Below are 23538 nucleotides of genomic sequence, written 5' to 3' on the forward strand. Positions count from 1 at the left end.
TTTCCCTTTGTCCGCAGGTTTTAGGAAAGGCAACTTAGGAGCCAGAGGAGGCTTTCCTTTTCCTCAAGGAGAGAACAACTCTTCCCGCTACACCAAGAAGTCAGATCAGACTCCATCCAAGAATTCCTCAAAATGCCTGGCACAAACATCCAGTAAATATTTGTGAAATTTATTCATTAAAAATACATGACTTGGTATATAAAATTGGCAAATTCCACCGTGGCAACAAGTTAGCCTCAGGAGAGATTTGAAACCCAAGGCTTACACCATTTATTCCCCCTCACAATTCCCTAAAAAAGTTGAAACGATGAGAACATAACGATTCGGGTCCAAACCCATGTTATACGTGGAGCTGGAAAAGAACCATATATATCAGGAGGGGGAACTGAGGCAGATCACAGGAGGAGAAATCCAGAGGGAGGGCATCGGGCTCCTTCCAGAGGCTCAAAAATACCAGGATTCTCGGAGGTCTCACAGCATGAAAAGGACCTGAGGACATTAGCTGGTAACAGCCAGGATGGGGAATAATCGGCAGTTGCTGGGAATGCATTTTTATCCTAAGATTCACCATCCTTGGACAGGCCGGGAGTGGGCAGTAAGGCCCCTACATCCTCCCCACGGAAAGAGATCCAAGGAGCTGAGAAAAGAGGGACAGGGGAGATCATCAGAATCTTTGAAATCCTCCGGGTCTCTGACTGCCCCTCCCCTCAACACACACACGTGTGTGTGTGGTGTGTGTGTGGTATGTGTGTGTGGTGTGTGTGTGTGGTGTTTGTGTGTGTGTGGTGTATGTGTGTGCTTTGTGGTGTTTGTGTGTGTGTGGTGTGTGTGTGCGGTGTGTGTGTGTGGTGTGGTGTGTGTGTGTGTGGTGTATGTGTGTGCTGTGTGGTGTTTGTGTGTGTGTGGGGTGTGTGTGTGGTGTGTGTGTGGTATGTGTGTGTGGTGTGTGTGTGTGGTATGTGTGTGTGTGGTGTTTGTGTGTTTGTGGTGTGTGTGTGTGTGGTGTGTGCGTGGCGGTGTGGGTGTGGGGGTGTGTGTGTGTGGTGGGGGTGTGTGTGTGTGGTGTGTGTGTGTGTGTGTGGTATGTGTGTGGTGTATGTGTGTGGGGGGGGGTGTGTGTGTGGTGTTTGTGTGTTTGTGGTGTGTGTGTGGTGTCTGTGTGGTGCGTGGTGTGTGTGTGTGTGTGGTGTGTGTGTGGTATGTGTATGTGTGGTGTGTGTGTGTGGTGTTTGTGTGTGTGTGGTGTGTGGGGTGTGTGTGTGGGGTGTGTGTGTGTGCGTGGTGTTTGTGTGTGTGTGGTGTGTGCGTGGCGGTGTGTGTGGGGTGTGTGTGTGTGTGTGTGTGTGTGGTGTGCGTGTGGTGTATGTGTGTGTGTGTGGTGTATGTGTGTGGGGGGGGGGTGTGGTGTGTGGTGTTTGTGTGTGTCTTTGTGTCTTTTGCAGTCTCTGTCCTACTCTATGGATTTCTATCCCCCTCTGAGTCTCTTTCTCCCCTCTAGTTTTCTTTCTCCCCATCTCCCTCTGGGTCTCTGTCCCTCTCTGTCCCTGCAGGAATGTGTCTCCCTCTTTTGGAGGGGGTCTCTACCCCTCTCTCTGAGGCACCTCCCTCTTCCTGTCCCACACCTGGCAGCCCCTTCCTCATCCTTCTCCACAGGAGAGCTCCTCCCGCAGCCACTGTCAGGAGCAGGAAGAAGCCGATGACAATTCCGACCACTGGCACCGAAGTTCTGGCTGGTGATTCTGCAGTCAGAGAATGTTGTGAGATATTTAAGGGACCCTCTGCCACATCTGAGTCAGGACAGGGGACTGGGAGTTCGCAGTCCCTCCCAACCCCAGAGATCCCAGCACCAGGATGTGGGGAGTGGGTGTGGAGAAGGGGAAGGCCACTCCCAGGATGTGCTAGATCTAGAAAGCCCCCGGGTTGGGTATAAGAACCAGCTGTAGCAAGAGGGGTCTCAATCACTCTGGTCAAGGGACCTGTGGCAGCAGAGCGGGCGGTGTTCCAACTTGGAGAGGAGGGGCGGGCACAGAGCAGTAGGACATCAGACTCATAGAGGCCTGGCAGCAGCAGACAACGAATGGTCAGACTCCCCGAAGACTAGCAGCAGCAGGACGGCAGGTGGTCAGACTTAGGGAGGACTTCCCATAGCGGTTAACTGGTGGCCAGAATCAACGAGGCCAGCAGCAGCAGGATGGAAGGCACTCAGACTCAGGGAGGCAAGCAATGCAGGACAAAAGGCTGTCAGGCTTTGGATGAACTGGCAGTGGTGGGGCAGAAAGCAGTCAGATTCAGGAAGGGTTGCTGCAGCAGAGGGAGAAAAGACAACAGGAAGTCGGGAGCACAGTTCCCCAGCAGGACCTCACCCAGCTCCACCGTGAGGGGCTGGGGCAGCCCCGCATGCTGCACCACGCAACGGTAGTGGTGCTCGTCGCCACTCTTGACTGTGAGTGATGACCAGGCGTAGAAGGAGCCGTCGCCGTTGGGGCCCATGTCCATCTCACCAGAGCCAGCGTCCAGCCCGTTCCGCAGGAAGTGCAGCTTCAGCTCAGGTGGGTAGAAGGAGAAGGCACTGCAGGTGAGCACAGAGAGGCCGGGGCTGCCGGGTCGGGCCTTCAGGCGCATGGAGGGTGGCTCTGCAGACGAACAGACAGACAGGCCTAAGCCCCAGGCCCAGGGTTGCACAGAGACAGAGAGAGGCCTCCATTCCTTCCCCTCCACCCAGCAGGCCCCACCACGTGCCTTGTGCTGCTCTGTGCTGTGTGCGCAGTCGCTCAGTCGTGTCCGACTCTTTGCGACCCCATGGACTGTAGCCGACCAGGCTCCTCCGTCCATGGGACTCTCCAGGCAAGAATACTGGAGCGGGTTGCCATTTCCTACTCCAGGGGATCTTCCGCACCCAGGGATCGAACCTGCGTCTCTTGCGTCTCCTACATTGGCAGGTGGATTCTTTACTACTGTGCCACCTGGGAAGCCCCCATGCTACACCTGATCATCCCTTATGCTGTCCTGAGCCTAGAGAGCATAACGATAAAGGGGGAAAGGCCTTCTTAGGGGTACTGATATCCAGCCTGTCCACCACGAGGGTATCCATCTCTCTTCCAGTCCTTCCTACAATGACACATACATGCATCTACCATAGGATGTGCCAGGCACTCTTCCAGGCACTAGAGATACAGCAGTGAACAAGACAGACAAAAGTCCCCGTCCTCATGGAGCTTGTGTTCTAATGAAAGGAGTGTGTTAGTAGCTCAGTCATGTCCAACTCTCTGTGACCCCATGGACTATAGCGCATCAGGCTCCTTTGTCCATGGGACTCTCCAGGCAAGAATACTGGAGTAAGTAGCCACTCCCTTCCCCAGGGGATCTTCCCAACCCAGGCATAAAACCCAGGTCTCCTGCATTGCAGGCAGATTCTTTACCATCAGATTCTCTGAGCTACCAGAGAGATGAATATTTGCATATATGTAAATGAAAGGGAGGACTTCGCTGGTGTCCAGTGATTAAGAATTGGCCTTCCAATGCAGGAGATGTGGGTACGATCCCTGGTCGGGGAACTAAGATCCAGCATGCTAAGCCTGAGCACTGCAACTACCGAGCCCATGCCCTACAATTAGAGAGAAGCCCACTCGCCGAAATGAAGACCCCGAGCACCACAAGGGAAGATCCTGCATGCCACAACTAAGGCCCGACACAGCCAAAAGTAAATATTTTAAAACTAAATAAATGAAACGGAAACAGGCTATGAAAGTGTGGTGAGGGAAAATAAGACAGGCCCTACAGTCATTCAATAGTGAGAGGATATGAAAAAATTCAAGCCAGCACACTTGAAATTTAAATGAACTTGACAAATTCCTGAGAGACACAATGTTCCCAAACAGACACAAGAAGAAATTTTACAATTGAGTGGTAGTCCTATAACTATTTAAAAATTTTAATCCATAATATAAAACTTCTGGACAAATAAATTCCAGGTTCAAGGACTTTCCTAGTGGTCAGTGGTTAAGACTCTGTGCTTCCAATGCAGGGGGCACAGGTTTGATCCCTGAGTAGCACAGCCCCCCCCAAAAAAAAAATTGAGCCATGTACTTTTTTTTTTTGGCCATACTGTGTGGCATGTGGGTCTAGTTCCCTGACCAGGGATCAAACCCTTGCCTACTGCATTGGGAGCTCAGAGTCTTAACCACTGAACCACCAGGAAAGTCCCTGAGCAGTGTGCTTTAGATAGGTAAGTCACACCTCAAGAAAAAAAACAACAAAAAATGAAAGATGCTATAATGAATGAATGGACAAAAAACAGTGGCATGAGAGACAATAATGGGGGTGCGATTGGGGGGGCACCCTTTAGCCAGGGAGGCCCCTACTGAAGAGTGGACATTCAAGGTCAAACATCTAGCATGAAAAGGACCCAGTCCTGGCTGGAGACCAAGGAAGAGAATCAAAAACAAAGGGAACACTAGGGACTACTCTGGTGGTCCAGAGATTAAGAATCTACCTCGTAATGCAGGGGACAGGGGTTTGATCCCTGCTCGGGGAACTAAGATTCCACGTGCTGCGAGGCAACTGGGTCTGGGCACCATAACTAGAGCGAAGCCTGCAGTGTTACCACAATGAAGACCTGACACAGCTGAAAGTAAATTAATTAATTAATTATTTTTTAAAAAAAGGCAGCGGGAACAGCTGGTGCAAAGGCTCTGAGGGAGCAAAGAACCTGGCATATTGGAGGAAAGGGAGAAGTCCACTGTCGCTGGGGGCATTGTGCAATTACAGCGGTGGAAAGCAGCCAGACCATGCTGGGCTTGCAGGCCTTGGAGCAGAGTTTGGATTTTCATCCAAGATTAGCAGGAATCTCTGGTCTGCTTTTAAGCATTGGCGTGATGGGAGCTCATTTATGTTTTTAAAACTTTCATCTGACTCCTAGGTGGAGGAGAGTCTGAACTGAGGGCTGAGATCTTAGAAGCAGGAAATTCAATGTTGGAGAGGCTGAGGACAAAAGAGCTCTAAACTGCAGCCCTTGAATTCCCTAGGCATGCCTATAATTATAGCTCAGAGTGACACATACTGTATGGAATGGAGGTCACATAAGGTCCTGTGGGCGTCTGAAGGAGGCGAGAAAAAAAACTTCAGGGCCAGAGTGGAACCTGACACCAGTGGCCTCTGGCGCCAGTGAAACTGGCAAAGGTGGAGAAATGGGAGGGCCGGGCGAGCTCAAGGGGCTCTGGGTGACTGCGTCTGGCCGAGTGGGGCAGATGGAGACAGGCGAGACTGAGGTGAGGGGCAGAGGCCACGCCACGTGGGATCGAAATGCCAGGCCGAGGGGCCTGAGCCATGCCCTGAGGGAGGGCTGTGTGCAGGAGAGGGGCTGGGGACCGCTGGGGGTGGAAGAAGACCCTCAGGACGTGATTGTGGGAGAGCAGGGTGGGCTGGAGGCAGGGAGGCCAACGGGGAGAGGCTGGCGAAGAGGATGAGGCCGTGGGAATGGAAGGGGCCTGTGGTGATCAGGGGGTTGCTCACCCTTCCACTCCAGGTTGCCTCGGCCCCTCTCCAGATGCCCCAGCAGCCGGTGCGGGCAGGAGTAGAGGAGGAAGGTCTTCTCCTTGTTGACTGCCTCTGGCTGCTCCGTCCACTTGATACTGACGGTCCGGGACTCAGGCCACTCACCATCCCAGATGCCCAGCTTGGGGTCAAACATCATGAACTCCTCGCCGTTCAGGGCAAACTTGGCCACCGGCACCGAGACATTGTCAGGGCCCAACTCGCAGCCCAACAGGCCCTGCATGGTGAAGGGGCCTGGGGTGCCCACACACGGATGAGAGGGACCCAGGAGCAGGGGGCCGGCGTCCCCTTCTCCCTCAGACCCGGGATCCAGGCTCCCAGCCCAGGAAGTCCCCGTCTCACCTTCGCCTAAAACTTGGAGAGCTTGGAGGAAGAGCATCTGCTGGTTCCTCAGGTCCGTGGTCTCTTTCTCCCAATACCAGGACACCTGGCTTTCCCAGACCCACGCGCCGCAGGGCTCAGCCTGCGCCCGCAGGTTATTATAGCTCAGGTACTGCTGGGGCCCCAGCCAGCCCGAAACCCAGAAAGCAGGGGTCCCCGCGGCGGGGTCCGACACGGCGGTGAAGTGGTACTTGAGCGAGCGATGGTTCTCTGCCGGCGAAGAGAGCAGATGGGGCGGGGGACCTAGATGGGACAGACACCCCGAGAGAGAAAAGACCCCACCCCGGACAGAGGGGCCAGACCCTGGCGGGGTCGGGGGGGCGGGGGAGGCCAGACTCAGAGGTGGGGCTAGAGTCCCAGGAAGAAGGGGATAGGTGTTTTCCAGACACACCGCCAAAGGGAGAAGGTCGTGGGAAACCAGACGAAATGAGGCCGAGAAGGAAGTCTCCCGGCTCGAGCGGGGAACCTCGGATTTCGCTCATTACTCGGAGGCTGGCACCTCCCTCGTGCCCGGCAGCCCCGGCAGCCCCCGGCAGCCCCTCACCTGCGCTCAGCGTCCCAGGCAGGAGGACGAGCAGCAGACCGAGCCCCCAGGGCTGAGGCCGGGGAATCCGCATCCTGAGTGGGAGACCTGGGGCGGGAGGGGGCGCGTGACTCCTCCGGACCCCCGGCCCGCCCCTCTCACCCGCCGTCCCTCCCGCAGCTCTGGCCCGGCCCGGCCCGGCTCGGCTCGGCTCGGCTCGGCTCGGCCACGCCGCGCGCCCGCGGCTGCAGGTGGAGAAGCTCGATCCCTGCGGGAGGATGACAACAAGGCCCTCCTCCTCGATGAACTTTCACCCACTAATTTGATCCGCGCTGGTTAATTAGTTACAGAGCCTGGATAGGCTGAGATTCCTGGCTCAGGCTTCGGCCCCGCCTCCTCCTCCTCTTTCCTCCTCCCTCAGACCCGCGAGTCCCGTCCCCTCCTCCCTCGGACCCCAAAGTCCAGATCGCCGGCTCCCTCGTCCCTGAGACCCGGGAGTCCTGCGCCCGGCCCTCTCCTCTCTCGGTCTGGGGGCCCCAGCTCCGGACTCACTGGCAGCCGCGATCCCTTCCCTCTGCGGCCCCAGCTGGCTCCCGTGACTGGAGACCCCAGTTCCTCTCTCACATCCTGTCCAGAGACGACGGCTCCTCGACTCCAGGAATATCCAACTCCGCCCCTACAGCTGTAGGGCACACCCCGGGCCCAGGGCCCGGCCTGGCTGAGTGTCCGTCTCTGCCTCTCTCGAGAAACTTTTGTCTTTTTTTTTCTCTCTTGCGCTGTTGCTCCTTGATTTTCTTATCTTGAGAATGTCAGCCACCCAGCAAATTCATGACAAAGTTGGGAGTCAGTATTATCCGAGTGCCAAATTGAGAGGTCTGTGTGGGTCCCCTCCTTACCTCCTTGTCCACCCCCCACCCCAACAAGGTCACTAACGCCTGCGGTGATAAAAGTCTTCCAGCTTCCACATTTCTTCCTTCCTCCCCCAAGGGGCCTCTTAAAGTGCCCCTGCAGTTCCTTAATATCTTCTGGTAATGACCTCAGTAACGCACAGAACCAATATTCTACACCATACTTGGGGCATCATGCAGCCTCCCACTTCCAGCCCACATTCTTGCTATAATGCTTCCATTCACTTGTTTTATTGTGGTAAAGTGCACAATACAAAGGAGTTACTATTAGTGACATTTGATGCACTCACAATGTTGTGCAACCATCACCATGATCTGGTTCCAGAACTTTTTCATCATCCAAAGGAGATCCCAGACACATTAAGTGGTCCCTTCTCCCCTCTGCCCCTGGCAACCACAAATTTACTTTCTGTCTCCATGGATTTGCCTATTCTGGACATTTCAAATTAATGTGGCATTTTATATCTAGCTTCTTTCATTTAGTGTACTGTGGGGTTTTTCTTTTTTTTTGGCCTCCCCGCAGGACTTGCAGAAGATCACAATGAAAACGCATAGTCTTAACCACTGGTATGCCAGGGAATTTCCCAGTGTGCTGTTTTCAAGATTTAGCCACATGGTAGCATGCGGGGTCGCTAAGAGTCAGACGACTGAGCGACTTCACTTTCACTTTTCCCTTTCATGCACTGCAGAAGAAAATGGCAACCTACTCCAGTATTCTTGCCTGGAGAATCCCAGGAACGGCAGAGACTGGTGGGCTGCCGTCTATAGGGTTGCACAGAGTCGGACACGACTGAAGCGACTTAGCAGCAGCAGCAGCAGCATGCGGTAGGACTTCATTCCTCTTCACGGCTGCATAATATTCTATTGTATGGATTGACCACACTTTGTTCATCCCTTCAGCAGTTGATGGACATTTGGGTTGTTTTCACTTTTTTGGCTATTGTGAATAATGCTGCTGTAAACATTTGCTTGCAAGGTTGTTTTTTAAAAAAATTTTTTTCCTGCATAGCTGTTTTCATTTCTTTTGGGTATATACATAGGAGTGGACTTGCTAGGTCATATGATATATTAGTCAGGGTGCCTTGGAGAAACAGAATCAACAGGATGTATATATAGAGAGAAAGAGACTTAGTATAAGGAATTGGCACACGTGATTGTGGAAACTAGGCGAGTTAAAAATGTGATAGAGGTGACCGGAAAGAGTTACAGTTCAAGTCCAAAGGCAGGCTATCTGGAAAACCCAGAAGAGCTCATCTTGCAGATGAAATCTAAAGGCAATCTGCTTTCAGGGTTCCCCTTTGCTTGAGGAGGGAGGTCAGTTTTCCACCTTCGACTGATTGGACGAGGCCCACCCACATTATGGTGGGGGTGGTCGGCTCTATTCAGAGTCCACTGATTTCCGTGTACATTTCACCCTCAAACACCCACACAGAAACATCCAGAATAATGTTGGACCAAACACCTGGGCACTGTGGCCCTGCCAAGTTGACACATGTGTTTAACCATGTGTTTGTGTGTGCGCTTAGTTGTGTCCGATTCTTTGCAACCCCCTGCACTGTAGCCCACCAGCCTCCTCTGTCCATGGGCTCTTCCAGTCAAAAATACTGGAATGGGTTGCCATTTCCTCCTCTAGGGGACCTTCCTGAGTCAGGGATCGAACCCATGGCTCGTCTTGCTGTCTCCTGCATTGCTGGCGGACCAGGCAAGAAACTTTGCGCGTTTCTCAGGAACTTGCTGACCCTCCCTCTTCTAAGGACCCTTGTGATGACATTGGTCTCACCTGAATAATCCAAGATCATCTCCCCATCACAAGATCCTGAATTTAATCACGTCTTCGAAGTTTCCTTTATTAAACAAGGTCATGTAGTCACAGGCTTTGGAGCGCTAGGGCATAGGCAGCTTTGAGGGAACACTATCCAGCCTAGCATGGTCACGGTCGCGGAGGGTGCCCTCCCTTGACTCTGCTGTAGCGTCCCCATTTGGATCTTCCTTTCCTCCTGTTAGAATGACCTTGGGGTTTAGCCATGAGGCCTCTCAGAGGTCCGACCTGAACATTCCTCATAATGTTCCTCCTTCCTGCTACAAAAGAAAAAGCTCTCAAGGTCCCTTAAGACCCACCGGGAATCGCTGCTAAGTGTCCTGGAACCTGCTGTGTCTTCAGGGACCATTTACAGCATCTGCTGCCTGTCTCATATCTTATCCCCAGGGTCCTACGCTCTAATGATCCCTGCTCATGCGTGGTTTTTTTTGGCGGGGGGGGGGGTTGCAGGGCGTGCCATGCAGCTTGCAGGATCTTAGTTTCCCTGATCAGGGATTGAACCCTGAGCCCCAGCAGTAAAAGCACCGAGTCCTAACCACTGGACCACCAGGGAAGTCCCTTCGCCTATACCTTTTAGATTCCGTGGGGTCCTACTATCACATCCCCAGGGGCCCATAATAAAGTAATAGAAAGCAGCAGGACAGTTATGAAATGTGCAGAGCCCAGTGGTAAATGAAAATATGGGCGCTTAGTTCCAACTTCAAAACGAACCAAGGTCCCTTTGGAGCAACAGCACAGGGAGCTCACTCATGATGCCGCCCTTGGTGTCTGGGGACATAGCCCTGGCAGCTCTGAGCGGTCTTCTTGAATCACCACCTTAACATCGGCCCCTCCTCTCTGCCCTGCACTGTAGCGCCCCCTCCTGACCCCAGGATGCAAACACACCAGAGTTCGGAACCAAACTCCCTCTCTTTCCCGTGGGCTTTTCTGAGCCTCAGTTTCATCTGGGAAGTGGGATAATAATTGTATCTACTTCGGTAGAGAGGCTTCAGTGAATCAAAGGTTTGGCATGGGACACATACTAGAGCGTAGTAGTAACCTGTTCCCCACACTGCCTCCCTTCCACTCAGGATGCGGTGAAAGTCCCCAGGGTTGCACTAGATGGTAGGCAGGCCCTGGCTCTGTCTTGCTCACTCTTGCATCCCCAGGGACCAGAACAGGAAGCATCAGCAGAATGAAGGAAGCCAATAGTGAAAGACCCAGGGCTGGTTTAATAGGTCCCTAAAACTTTTCTAGAATGTTCTAGCAGAATCTATATGCACCCCTGGAACAATCCGTGGGTCTCTGTTAAATACCGCAGAGTTGTTAGGGGAAGCACACTGATTGAAACCGCCCACGCTGGCCAGGCACCATAGTAACTGTTTGCATGAGTTGTTTTACGACAGGAGGTTCTGGTAAGAAAGAGGGAACTAATAAGCCGCCACCAACCAGAAGAGTTCGGGAAAGGTCAAAAGGAGACACCACCTGTCCGACCACCTCCTAGAATCCTTCTCTCTGGCATCCATCTTGGCTGAACAAGGCGTGCACCACCATCAAGGACTCTGAGCCAGAATGTTTGGCTAAAGACAACCTGGAAACTAATCCCATCACCATAAAACCCGAGACTGCGAGCCATGAGACAGCGCTGTTCTCCTGGGTTCCCTTACCCTGCTGCTCTCCACCCGGGTGCCCTTTCTCAATAAAATCTCTTGCTTTGTCAGCACATGTGTCTCCTCGGACAGTTCATTTCCGAGTGTTAGACAAGAGCCCAGTTTGGGGCCCTGGAAGGGGTCCCCCTTCCTGCAACAGAGCTGGGACCTACTACAATGTGAAGCTCCAGGGTTTTCCAATGATGGGCTCAGGGAAGTGCTAACATACGGCAGCAAGGCTGCTCACACATCTGAAGCCGCTCCAATTCCATATTCCTAGATTCCACTTGCAGCCCTAGGGCTAGTTAAATGAATCCAGGTGTCTGCTCCACACATAATACGCATGTGCTGGCTCTCATATAACCCAGGTATTGCAACCACCAGTTACAACAGACGTACTTGGTGGTCCAGTGGTTAAGACTCCGCGCTTCCAAAGCAAGGGGCTCAGGTTTCATCCCTGGTGGGGGAACTAAGATCCCACATACCATGCACTGTGACCACAGGGAAATTAAAAAAAAAAAAAAACTGTTACAAGACCCTGAGGTCCCACTATAATCTATTATAGGTGCTATAATACCACAAGGGGCTGCAACGATGCTCGCCAGTCTGTCTATAATAAAATATATCTGTGGCCTGTTCTGATAGATGCAAGGCCAGGAAACGTTATGATACAACCAATATCTGCCCTGTTTTCACGTAACAGGCCGGACGCCTGCTGTCATCATAACATGGGACCCTGCTTTGAAACATTCTTGGAGCTAATTTCCCTGGAAAATGACCACTGGGGACACCTATAAGAGGCATGCAACAGAATATTCCAGAAGCATGCTAACATAGTCTCAAGATCCCATGACAAACCACCAGGATTTGCTGTAGGAGACCCAGGATTCCATAACCATTGATACTTCTCGGGCTTTCTGCCAAAGACTTTTTATTTTTTTAGTTCGTTTGGCTGCACCAGGTCTTAGTTGTGGCATGCAGAATCTTTGGTTGTGGCATGCGGAATCTTTGGTTGTGGCATGTGGGATCTAGTTCCCTGACCAGGGATCGAATCTGGGCCCCCTGCGTTGGAATCGCCAAGTCTTAGCCACTGGACCACCAGGGAAGTCCCCTGCCAAAGACTCTTGTCCTTGGGCTGGCCAAGGCGACTCAGCGAGGGCTTCTCGCCAAGGTCTCACTAGGCTTTGCTCTAACAATAGGCTCAGGAATGCAACACAATCACTTCCCTAAGAAGTATCACTTTCTAGAACTAGTTCTACCCCCCAATAACACAGGTGAGTCTATTTCATGTTCCCGAAGGGGCAGGGAGGCAAGATTTTACAGATTAGGAAACTGAAGCCCTGTGGTTCCCGGAGAATCACCCAAGGTCAAGGTCACGCAGCTAATGAGGGGAGGACTGGACTCTGCCGTCTTCATGCTAACGTTGGGGGTTCCTGTGCATGTTCACTGCTTCCGGTTACTCTGTGCCATGAGACCCAGTGTAAGTGGAGAGGTTAGGGGGGTCCCTGAAGAAAAAGAACCAGGAATGACTTTCTTGATGTAAGAGAAGCCATTTTGGCCTAGGCCATTTTTGATCTAAGCCTGGCCCCAGTGCTTGCCCTTGAACAGGTCTCAGTAATCCGCGATCTTAAGCGAAGTAAAGTGTGAAAGTGTGAAACGCTCAGTCATGTCCGACTCTTTGCGACAGGCTCCTCTGTCCCTGGAATTCTCCAGGCAAGAATACTGGAGTGGGTAGCCATTCCCTTTTCCAGGGGATCTTCCCGACCCGGGAATCAAACCTTGGTCTTCTGCAGACAGTTTCTTTACTGGAAGAGAGGGGATACAGAAAAAAAGAAAAGCTGTCAAGAAACAATAAAATAGAGTCCTAATTCCTCCTCAAAGGATATACAGAACCATCTGGTACAATCTTTGAGTTCTGCAGTAACTAGGGCCCCATTCAGGTGAAGGATAGAATGTATTGCCCCTCCAGACTTCAATAACTACAGTTAGGGCTCAGGCAACCTTTGCCCCAATTCTGTGCAGATTTCTCCTCTGCTCCACCCCCCTCAGGAATGTGCTTGTTCCCTTAGCTGAAAACTTCCCCAATTTTGCTGCTGGCGAGACACTCCTTTGGGGAAGGTCCCCGGTGTTCCCCTTACTTGTGGCGAGTTATAACAAACCTTCCTTCTCCTTATCTTTGGCTCAGTTGGGTCTTTCGGCTCGACACCCACCGAGAGACGGTTTTGGGATAACACTAGGGGTCAAGTCTGACCTGTGAGAATGTGGGGATTTAATTTTTTTTTAAATTAATTCATCTGGGATTTAACCTTAAAAGGATTCATGCACTTGGCTAAACATGTGTGGCGCACTCACAGTTTGTCCCAGGTGCTGGGGTTGCAGAGATTTCCCCCCCTTCTTGGAGTTTGTATTCCAGCAGTTAACAGGTTAACAAATCAGTGTGCCAGGTCATACAGGATCTGTGCAACAAATATACAAATAAGCCATGAGCAGGCTTTCCTGTCTATGTGGGACATTCAGGCAGGGAGGGGAGACCGGGAGGGCTGGAGGTTCTGCCAAATGGAAAGAGGTTGGTGAGAACTAGAGGTGAAGGGGTGAGGGAAGCAGCAGGTGGAATCCTGGGGTTAGAGGTTCCAGGCAGAGGGCACAGCCAGTGCAAAGGCTTAGAGGAGGGAGTGAGTCTGGAATGCAGGGAGGGTGGGAGCAGCAGGCAGGCAGAGGGCAAGCTCTGAGGCTGTGATCTGTGCCGAGGAGTCGTGTCTCTAGCTGTCACAGGGCTCTAAGAAGGGCGGGTGGGGACCTTCCTGGTGGTCCTGTTCTCAGTGAGGCAGCAGTGAGCAGTGGCTTGAAGCGAGATTTAATTCCCTGCCCAAGAATCGGACCTAGGTAGCCTGGATGAAAACCGGGAATCTAGCCACCAGACCAGCAAGGGCCAGAGGCTAGATGTTATTTTTCCCTGGCTCTTTGCCCCCAGTGAAAAATGCATTTATCACGGAGGCAGAAACCGTAAATGCAGGTACAAAGCTTATTGTTAGAGACGTAGCACAACAACAAGTGTGGGGAGTGCACACAGAGAAATGGTTTGCTCTGTTGAGATAGAAGCAAGGCAGAGATGCACGCCCAGACAGAAAGGGTGTGGGCGTCCCCCGTAGTGGGGAGGAGTGCAGTAAAGAGGCCGTTAAGTCGTTTATATAGATCGGTTCTTCCAGGTCTTTGTTTACCTTTAGCCCATTATCTGGTTTCTTTCTACACACCTGGCCTAACCTGGGACCATTACCCTGGGACCCTTACCCTGGGTGTGCAGGCACCGCTCGGCCAAGATGGATCTCAAAGTGAAGGCTTCTGGGAGGAGTAAGAATCATTAAGGCCTGGCATTATCCCCTGACTTTTGGCCTCCAAGTAGTCTTTTTACACATGTGTAGGGTCTCCCTTGTCCCAAAAGAGGGGGAATGAAGATCCCATAATCCTTTATTCAAACAGGGTTTTGCCCCTCTTTGCCCCTGCCCTGACTATTACCTTGACCATTGCCATGACTGCTACCTTAAAGTGTTTACAAGAGACAAACACTGGCTATTTACCCTGTTTCTGTTGTTACTTCCATTTTCCAGAGCAAACGGGAGGCTGATTGTAAATTCCTCAACTGGAGTTCATTTATCTTGTCTCAGGAAATGCTAACAGTTGTTAAGGATCCAGCCTGAAGCCCACATCTTTGTGCTCCCTGAAATGCAAACAGGAGGCCAGCTGTAATGGCTAACCTGGAGCCCCTCTATCTCCTGTCTCAGTCCAGTGGTTAAGAATCTGCCTTCCAATGCAGGGGACGCGGTTTTGAGCCCTGGTCGGTGAACTAAGATCCCACATGCTGCTACCGAGGCAACTACTGAGCCCACTCACCCTATAGCCCTTGCATTGCAACTAGAGAAAGGCTGCACGCTGCAACAAGGAGCTGTGCGCCACAAGGAAGACCCAGAGCAGCCAAAACAAACAGAACTACAGGTAACGTCCTCGTCCAGGTCATCAGAACAGAGAATTGACACGGTCCTGGGGGCTTTCTCCTTGGATTTTGTGCACTGACCATCAGGAGGTCCCCACCAGGTCAGGGCTGCACCCGACACTAGGTAGCCTGACAATGGGGTGCCAAGGAGACGCCCAGCAACCCACCACCGGGAGGAAACAGGGGAGCGGGCTGTTGTTGTTGTAAACACGGTGGCCCCACCCCAAACGGAAACACCTGCGGGTGGGGGCTCCTGGAGCGGCCTCAGGTCCCCCTCTGGGTCTCTGTTCCCCATCCTCTCTCCGGATCTGCCTTTCCCTGTCCCCCATCTCTGTCCCCCGCTCTCTGGGACCCAGTGCCCCTCCGCGGGGTCTCCCACCCTCCAGCACCAGGTGGGGCGGGCTCGCAGGCTGAACCTCGGGGCGTGCCCCCTTCTGACCCGTCCCTGCCCCTTCCTGCCCTCTTTGATGCGGCCCCACTTCCTCTGGCAGGAACCCCCGCCCTCACCGGGCCTGGGTAAAAAGGAGTCCCCGGGCCGGTCCAGACGCCAAGTCCCCGGAGGCAGCAGCGGCGGCTCCTCTCTCCTCACGGCCCTGTCTCCCAACCCTTGTACCAGTGTGTGTCTCAGTCCCTGGTACAGGTACGGGGAGGCAGGGACCTGGGGACCCCAGCAGCACCAGGCCTCCGGGGTGGTTAGCGGGGTAACTGCAGCACCTCCCCTAAACCTGAGCCTCCATCTCTGCCCGGTTGTGGCTCAGGTGAGGGTCTCTGCTTCAGATCCCAGTCCGTCTCCCTCTCCTTGGCATCTGTCTGCACCTGCCACCCTCCTGCCTCACCTGCTCCATGCATTTCGTACGTAGTTCTCCATCTCTGACTGGTGTCCAGTGGAGGGGTGTCTCAAATCTCTCCTTATCTCTGTGTCTAACACTCAAGGTCTCTCTCTCTTTCCCCATTTTTCTCCAACAGAAAGCCTTCCCTGCTAATACCAACTGTTAAGCTCTCCCCATCTCCTGCGTTTTTACCCTGACATTCAAGGTAGCTCTGTCTGGCTGTCAGAAATCTCTTCCCCTTCATTTGCCTTGCCTTCATTTCTCCCCATCTCCAATTTCTCTCCTCACCCAAAGCCACCCCATCTGGTCTGTCCTGATCAGTCCCATCTTGAGGGACTTCCTATCCATGCAGCCACCTGTGACCCCTCACTGCTGGCTGTCCTCGCTATGCGACTTGCCCTCAAGACCATTTTCCTTACTAGGATTCGGGCAAAGAAGTCATCATCATCTGATGCCTGCAGCTCAGCTACTTCCTGGGACCCCAGGTAGAGAACTTGCCCCCTCAGATGAGTTCGCTCATCTGCAAACGGGCATGGTGCTCACTTAGGAGGGGATGGCGGGATGTGCAGGGGGAAGGTGGGTGCCTTGCTTTCCTGTCAGAAGACAATCCCAGGTTGAGGTCAAGACCTTCAACTCCGAAACAGGCAGCTTTGAACCCAAGCCCACCCAAGCCACCGACGCTGACACCCAGCAAAGCCAAGAGGGCGGATATTTCTTCCTCCCCCTCCCCTAAGAGACCAGAAAAGGCTCAGAGTCTAGAGAACCCAGGAACCTCCACCCTCACTCACTTCCTCCCCAGAGACTTGCGGGGGGAGCTCAACACCAGGTAGAAAGGCCTTATGTACGCAACACCAAAAGGTAACAAAAGACCAAAACATCAGAGGAGGGCAGCATCTTGATACAGGTTGTCTTCACCCAGACACAAGCGCAGGAGGCAGGATGTGGTCCCCATCTTTATGCCCCCAGAAGATGAAGACGAATCCCATCTTCCACACCAACCCACTTAATTCCTGGGGACAAGCCCTCCCTCTTGCAGGGGCACAGACACCCAGAGCCTGCCGGTGACTGGGAAAATAACTTTATTGTGTTTGGGGCAGTAGGCAGAGGTCCAGTCTCAGAACTTCTGGAACTGCTTCTTGGTGCCAGCAGCCTTGGTGACCTTGAGGACATTGAAGCGCACGGTCTTGCTCAGGGGCCGGCACTCGCCCACTGTGACGATGTCCCCGATCTGGACGTCCCTGTGGAGGGGAGCAGGGCTGGGTCAGGGGAGGCTCTGCTCTCAGCAGGCCCTAAAGGCATCTTCCTGTCTCTAGGCGGAGCCTCTCAGCTTTGGCTCCTCCAAACCCCAACCAAGCTCCTATTTCCAGTTTCACCTGCCCTCAGGTGAGCACAAACTATGTGTAAGGCTCCAGGCCCTGCAGAGGATGGTCTGATCCTTCCAAGGACAGAAGACCTCCACCTGTCACGTCCGTTTTGCAGGGCACTGGAGGCTCACAAAGATGGTGATACAGGGCCCCTTTAATACCCGCCCCAACAGCTGATGACCTCCACATGGCAGCCAGGGCATCGTGTTAACAGCCAGGTCTGGTCCCAAGGCACTCCCTCCTGTGCAGCCCACCCCTTCCCTCTCTGCCCAGGAGGGCAGCCAACTCTGCTCACCTGAAGCAGGGAGAAAGGTGTACGGACATGTTCTTGTGGCGCTTCTCGAAGCGGTTGTACTTTCGGATGTAGTGAAGGTAGTCTCGGCGGATGACGATGGTCCTCTGCATCTTCATTTTGGTTACCACGCCTGGGGGGGGTGGGGGAAGCTCCTGGTCAGGCCCCACAGGGAAGGGAGCCACGGGGAGCCTAGGGTGTCTGGGGAGCAGGGGGCTGCTGAGTACGGTTCCCAAGAAGCCCTGCTTCCAGCATCAGCTGTGCCAAGTGGCCTTCTCAGCACTGCCCAGAGTGGGCGTCTGAAGACCATCGTGAAATAGACATCATTTGCCAGTGTCCCCCTGGGGTGACCAGGAGTCTGCCAACCCCTTCCTCAACCCAGGACCCCGGAGCCTCAGTGTCCCCAGCCCTTCTTCCCTCAGACCCACGAATCTGAACCCAAGCCCATGGAGGTCCTCACTCACCAGACAGGATCCGCCCTCGAATGGAGACGTTACCCGTAAAAGGGCATTTCTTGTCAATGTAGGTGCCCTCGATAGCCTGAAGGGATAAGGAGGGTTAGGGAGCACTGAAGGTAGTTCCTGAAAAGAACAAGAGGCGTGGCTTCTCTAAACACACAAACTACCGTTTCCAGTAGCAGCCACTGAGATGTGGATAGGTCAACTCAGTTTGGGAACATGTGCAGGGACACAGGGGTCTCCTCCTTTCTTCTGAGGGTGCCCGTACCTCCTTTGGAGTCTTGAAGCCCAGACCAATGTTCTTGTAGTATCGAGGGAGCTTTTCTTTGCCAGTTTCTCCAAGCAGGACCCTCTTCTTATTTTGAAAGATGGTCGGTTGCTTTTGGTACGCACGTTCTGTCTACGGGGATGAGGAGGAAGCTGGTAAGAGGGAAGCAGGCATCAATCTGGCCTGGAAAGCTTCACAAAATCCCAATACCATCTTGTCGGGTATTTAACTCCCTGAACGCTGGCCACCAACGCCAAGTGCCCCAGAATTATCTTTCAAGACACTAACCCAAATATACTTCTAATTCAGACTCAACTCTGAACCTAAGGTTACATCAGCATTTATGGTCTAAAACACCTCCCACCACCTGGAGCATTCCCCCCCTTAGAGCCCCAGCGATACAAAACCATGCCTCAAACACCAAAACTATCGAGCAAAAATTACTCAAGACACAAAGATATCCAACCAGGATGCACTCCTTAACTAACATATGCGGCTCCCAGAATTAAATACCAAACTGACGGGCTCCCTGGAGTGCCCCTTAGAAGTCAGTTCTCAAAGGATTAACCCTACAGCCTAAGGCCTCCAAAAAAAAAAAAAATGTACTCTGTTAATCTTGATTTTTAAAAAAATAACTTCCAAAATCCTTGAACCTTAAACACCAAATGCGGAGCCTCCAACATTTAGGAGGCGCTAGTCGAAATTAACGCCAAGACAACGGCCCTCTGCTCGAATTAATCCCTGGGAAATTAACCCCCAAACTGGAGCGCGGAGTCTCGCTCTCCAAGACGCGCCCCTGAAACCCAGACCCCGCAGTGTCGGCATCGGCCCGTAGCCCATACCTGAATGTCCGCCATCTTCCCGGCTGCCTGAAAAAAGGAAGGCCGCGGCGGCGTCCGGGTCTCCTTATCGACTACGCAAGGGTTAGAGACGTGACGATGAAGGGGCGGGGCAAACACGGTTTGGGGGCGGTGCCTTGGTGAGATTCTGATTGGCGAACGGTCTTACCTAAGCACGCGATTCGTAGACAGAACGAAAGCTGCCATGATGTTCAAGGCAGAGGGGCGGGAAGCGGCACACTGTCTCGCGATAGTCTTACGCCATCATTGCGCGCCGGCTTGCTAGGTCACGTTGGGAAGGCGTGGCCAGCCTTAACCAGCCTATGTTCTCGCGAGAGTTATCGGAAGGCGGCCATGTTCCTGAGGTGAGTGAGACCGCGTGGAGTTTGGGACCTCGTGTCTGTGTCCGTGCAGGGCTTGAACGGGTTGTGGCGGCGGCCATTTTTTTGCGGGGCGGGAGACCGGAAAGTGTTAGGAACACGCACGCGCTGCGAAGCCGCCATCTTTGTGAGGGACGGACACTACCCATGAGCTTCCTGAAGCTTAATGAAAGTCGTTTTCTTTTGTGGGCCGTTTTCTCCCCAGAGTGGTTTCGTTTAAAATTTTAATTCAGTTAAAAAAATAAAAAGGCCTTCTGCTAATTGTTGAACAGCACTGTCCAATAGTACTCCCCGCTGTGATGCAAATGTTTTCTATCTGCGCTGTCCAACACAGTAGCTACTGGCACTGTAAGTGGGGTGCATGTGACTGTGGACCTCAATTTTTAATTTTAATTTTATTCTATTTAAATAGCCACATGGAGCTAGTTATCTACTGCGTTGGTCAGTGTAGGTCCAAATCTGAATATCAATTTATTATTTTACAAATTTTTGGGAAGCAAAAATCTAACAGCAATTACCATGTACACAGAATTGTGCTAACGCTCTAGGATGGCTCTGTTAATTATTCTCATTTTGCAGATGCGGAAACTAAGGCATAGTTGGGAATTTGGGAATTTAACCTGAGCGGTCTGTCTCCAGCCTTCTTAATCACTTACCTTTAAAGAAATTAAAAGACTCTTGCTCCTTGGAAGAAAAGTTATCACCAACCTAGACATCTTATTAAAAAGCAGAGACATTACTTTGCCGATAAAAGTCCGTCGTGTCAAAGCTATGGTTTTTCCAGTCACGTATGGATGTGAGAGTTGGACTATAAAGAAAGCTGAGCGCCGAAGAATCGATGCTTTTGAATTGTGGTGTTGGAGAAGACTCTTGAGAGTCCCTTGGACTGCAAGGAGACCCAACCAGTCCATCCTAAAGGAGATTAGTCCTGAATATTCATTAGAAGGACTGATGCTGAAGCTGAAACTCCAATACTTTGACCACCTGACTCGAAGAACTGACTCATTAGAAAAGACCCTGATGCTGAGAAAGATTGAAGGTGGGAGGAGAAGGGGACGGCAGAGGATGAGATGGTTGTATGGCATCACTGACTCAATGGACATGAGTTTGAGTAAACTCCGGGAGTTGGTAATGGACAGGGAGGCCTGGCGTGCCGCAGCCCATGGGGTCGCGAAGAGTCGGACACGACTGAGCAAATGAACTGAACTGAACTTTTAAAGAAGGAGCACCCGAGTCCTTTTTACATTCAATTCGCACTTTTTGCCTGCTGGGCCCCCTTCTGGCCACTGGTGGCAACAACCCGGTGTCTTCTAACACCCTGATTTGGGCCTTGTTGGGAGAATTCAAACTCCAGACTTTGGCACAGGTTTTATGCCTCTTTCCTTAACTAAGTCTTGGCCTGAATTTTCCCAGCGCTCTCGCTGAGGCTTCACATTCACCAAAGACCTCAAATTTAGGCTTTTACTAGACTGTTCGAGTTCAATGTACAAAGTTGAGCTGAGTTCATAATCAGTATATATGAGATTTAAATGTATGTTTTATTTTGCTTCGAATTGCCTTTGAATTAATCATTTAAAAAGAAATCCTGGTACATTATTATATTTGTGTGGGTGTGTTAAATGCAATTTCTTTTAAAAATAAAAGTTGGCTTCTTCAATATAAATATTTAAGTGAATATTTGAGCAAATATTATGTTACATTTAAGTAAAACGTTAACTTCTTTAATATTTAAAATATAACTTCTAGGAAGTGCAAAAATAGATCCAACTCTGAGAATCTGGCATATGATGACAGGTGCAATTAAAATCCCTGGGGAATATACAAACTATTCAGTAATTTTGTATTAGGACAAGTGTGAAACCATCTGAAAATAAAGTTGGATCTCTACCTCCTACTTTATGCCAAAGTACGTTTCTGATGTGTAGGGATAAAATTTAGGTAGGTTTGAGAAATGAAGCCATGAAGAAAAGAAGCTATATTTCCAATTTTTTAAAAAATTGAATTATAGTTTATTTGCAATGTTGTTTGAGGTATATAGCAAAGTGATTTGATTATACATATATATATATATACATTCTTTTTCATATTTTCCATTATGGTTTATCACAGGATATTGAATATAGTTCCCTGTGCTATAGTAGTTTATCCATTCTATATATAATAGTTGGCATCTGTTAATCCCAAACTCCCAATCCATCCCTCCCCAACCCCCCACATGGCAACCACAGGTTTGTTCTCTATGAAATCTATTTGTTTCATAGATAAGTTCACTTGTGTCCTATTTTATAGTTCACATATACGTGATGAATGGTTCATTTTTAATCATCACTGTTTCAGTCCCTCTGGGATAGCATTAAGCAAGAGAGACTTTTTGTTTTAAAACCTGCTGTTATCTTCCTCCTAGTGACCTTGTAGTTGTTTTATAATTTATTTTTTGAAGAAAGAAGTTCTAGAGTTCTTGAATAACTTGGAAAAGATTTATATTTAGTTTGAAAAAAAGGGGAACCTGGAGTTGCTGTCTACAATATGTGCTAAACTGTGTATGAAAGTTAACGTAGAAAAAAGCCTGGAAGGAAATACATGACATTGCCCTAGTGGTTTACATCTCCAGGTGGTGAGATTAGGTATGATTTCCTGTCTGGTGTCTCAAATGCTCAATCCTTTGCAAATTGCTAAGAGCAGATGGTGAGGTTTTGATAAGGGAAGAGCAAATAAAAGAAATACTGCTTCTCTCTGAGGGGGTGAGGGCAATTTGGAGATGTTTAGGTCCTTAGCTTCTAGGTGTTGTTGATCACAATTCACAGTAGGAAATCCTTTTTGCATTGTGACCAAACACACTTATCTCTGTCTTACCCTCCTCTGCCTTCATCTCCTTGTCTGATTTTTAAGTCTTTTAACTCTCTCCTTTACCTTCTATAATACACTGATTTTTTTTTCATTTCTACTCAATTTCATTACTATTTTAAGGCTGGTTACAAACCACCACCTTGAATTTTTTGAACTGCAGTGTGAACAGCCTTGGTGCTCGGTAATAAACTTCAGCCAACTTTAGTTATTACTTGAGGGCGTACTTCCCTGTCTCTGACATTTCCTAGCATTTCACAACAGAAATGCAAATGTCAGAGTACAGAACCGCCCCCTCCTCAGTGAGCACTGAAATGCCTGTTAGAACAAGCCATTCCCCTGTGTCTGGCCCTAGGACCAGAGTGTCCAAGGTTGCTGTAGCCCAGGGGTTGAAGCTGATCTGGGACTATAGAGTGCTGTTGGAGGGCGGTTTGGGCAGTTTGGGAACATTTCTTCTGTTGGCCCAGAGGTTCTGATCCCCTGTATTTCTCCCACAGGAATAATTAAGTTTATGCCTGGAGATTTCATTTGTCTTCTTTAATGGGGAATGATGAGCATCTCTTCACATGCTTGTTAGGATTTGTGTTATCTTCTTTGGTGAAAGCCGTTTTCAAATTCTGGGACTAAGTTTTTGTTGGTTGGCTCATTGTTACTGAGTTTTAAGAATTTTTCTATGTTTCGGCATACAACTCCTTCAAGAGAGATGATTCACCAGTACCTTCTCCCAGTCTGACACGTCTTCATCTTCTTAAGTGTTTTAGTACTTGGCTTAATATTTGACTGTACTGGGTCTTAGTTCCTGTTCATGGGATTTTCAATCTTTAGTTGCAGCAGGTGGGATCTAGTTCCTTGACCAGGGATGGAACCTACAGGCCTTCTGCATTCAGAGCAGTCTTAGCCACTGGACCACCACGAAGTCCCAATGGTGCATGTCTTTTGAAGTGGCAAGTTTTACATTTTTAAGCCAAAATTAAGTGGTTTGGGCAGCCTTTAACAGTGCTGCTTTAACATGCAGTGTTGTAGGATTTAAACTCTAGGATTTTCAGTTGGTTCTGGAGGCAACTCTGCTGGAGAGCAGGAGCCCTCAGGAGGAGCAGGGACACCAACCATTTGCAAAATGATCCTGAGAAAACTTGAGCCACTGTCTTGGACATTTTAGAGATTAAGCATGATAGAATGGCACGGTGTGGAATTTAGTACCTGTTCAGTGAACCAACACACACCCAGTACTGCCCACCAGTCTCAAAGGAACTTAGCTTTCCTCCCAGTACAGATGGACGTACCTTGGTCAAGTCAGACCCCTCTAGGTGTCATCCGCGCTGACACCACTGACTGCACACAACCTCCTCAGGAAGGTGGGGCGGGGGAGCCCACCTGGGTGTTGAGAGGTGACCAAGGGCTGGGTACCCTGACCCTTTCAAGGACTCATCCTGGCAGATCTAGACCTAAGAACTTTTCTCCCT

At 50.9% G+C, this 23538-nt stretch overlaps 2 protein-coding genes, 2 long non-coding RNA genes and 1 other non-coding gene across 9 annotated transcripts; 2 read left to right on the top strand and 3 right to left on the bottom strand.

The window, feature by feature from the left end:
- Nucleotides 1-148: 148 nt before the first annotated feature.
- On the bottom strand, nucleotides 149-7113 carry FCGRT (Fc gamma receptor and transporter). Of its 5 annotated transcripts, none has more exons than XR_014060785.1 (8): nucleotides 7010-7113; nucleotides 6479-6565; nucleotides 5896-6144; nucleotides 5512-5787; nucleotides 2502-2633; nucleotides 1977-2301; nucleotides 1623-1739; nucleotides 149-637 (listed from the first exon to the last, which is right to left on the bottom strand). XR_014060785.1 is itself a non-coding variant. In XM_081515080.1 (8 exons), the coding sequence occupies exons 2-8, from the start codon at nucleotides 6549-6551 to the stop codon at nucleotides 558-560; spliced, it is 1146 nt and encodes a 381-aa protein (XP_081371206.1). In that variant the 5' UTR covers nucleotides 6552-6565; nucleotides 7010-7113; the 3' UTR covers nucleotides 149-557. The 5 variants fall into 5 exon arrangements, 4 of the variants coding, with proteins under 4 accessions (XP_081371206.1, XP_081371208.1, XP_081371207.1 ...); XM_081515080.1 differs by having other exon boundaries at nucleotides 1977-2057; nucleotides 2364-2633; XM_081515082.1 differs by lacking the exon at nucleotides 1977-2301 and having other exon boundaries at nucleotides 2364-2633.
- LOC145515246 (uncharacterized) lies at nucleotides 6638-8371 on the top strand. Its single transcript, XR_014060786.1, has 3 exons — nucleotides 6638-7330; nucleotides 7889-7932; nucleotides 8055-8371. It is a non-coding gene; the product is annotated as an uncharacterized LOC145515246 (long non-coding RNA).
- A 7082-nt stretch (nucleotides 8372-15453) lies between these two features.
- LOC145515248 (uncharacterized) lies at nucleotides 15454-20894 on the top strand. Its single transcript, XR_014060787.1, has 3 exons — nucleotides 15454-15558; nucleotides 16053-16115; nucleotides 19811-20894. It is a non-coding gene; the product is annotated as an uncharacterized LOC145515248 (long non-coding RNA).
- On the bottom strand, nucleotides 16693-18892 carry RPS11 (ribosomal protein S11). Its single transcript, XM_081515088.1, has 5 exons — nucleotides 18855-18892; nucleotides 18013-18144; nucleotides 17751-17826; nucleotides 17290-17419; nucleotides 16693-16868 (listed from the first exon to the last, which is right to left on the bottom strand). The coding sequence occupies exons 1-5, from the start codon at nucleotides 18867-18869 to the stop codon at nucleotides 16745-16747; spliced, it is 477 nt and encodes a 158-aa protein (XP_081371214.1). The 5' UTR covers nucleotides 18870-18892; the 3' UTR covers nucleotides 16693-16744.
- LOC145515975 (small nucleolar RNA SNORD35) lies at nucleotides 17532-17618 on the bottom strand. Its single transcript, XR_014061166.1, has one exon. It is a non-coding gene; the product is annotated as a small nucleolar RNA SNORD35 (small nucleolar RNA).
- Nucleotides 20895-23538: the final 2644 nt, after the last annotated feature.

This window comes from Giraffa tippelskirchi, chromosome 7 (assembly GCF_054371585.1).
Source record: "Giraffa tippelskirchi isolate mGirTip1 chromosome 7, T2T-mGirTip1v1.2.pri, whole genome shotgun sequence".
Taxonomy (NCBI): Eukaryota; Metazoa; Chordata; class Mammalia; order Artiodactyla; family Giraffidae; genus Giraffa; species Giraffa tippelskirchi.

Bases quoted from the DNA above. Each gene is read 5' to 3' on its own strand.
- FCGRT (XM_081515080.1), bottom strand. From the start codon at position 6,551: ATGCGGATTCCCCGGCCTCAGCCCTGGGGGCTCGGTCTGCTGCTCGTC. The intron at 5,788-5,895 runs GTGAGACGGGGA...TGGGCACCCCAG, and splicing joins TCTCCAAGTTTTAGGCGAAG to GCCCCTTCACCATGCAGGGC. The intron at 2,058-2,363 runs GTGAGGTCCTGC...TGCTGCTGCCAG, and splicing joins GCCCCTCACGGTGGAGCTGG to GCCTCTATGAGTCTGATGTC.
- RPS11 (XM_081515088.1), bottom strand. The intron at 17,420-17,750 runs GTGAGTGAGGAC...CACCCCCCCCAG, and splicing joins TCGAGGGCGGATCCTGTCTG to GCGTGGTAACCAAAATGAAG. The intron at 16,869-17,289 runs GTGAGCAGAGTT...TCCCCTCCACAG, and splicing joins CACCTTTCTCCCTGCTTCAG to GGACGTCCAGATCGGGGACA.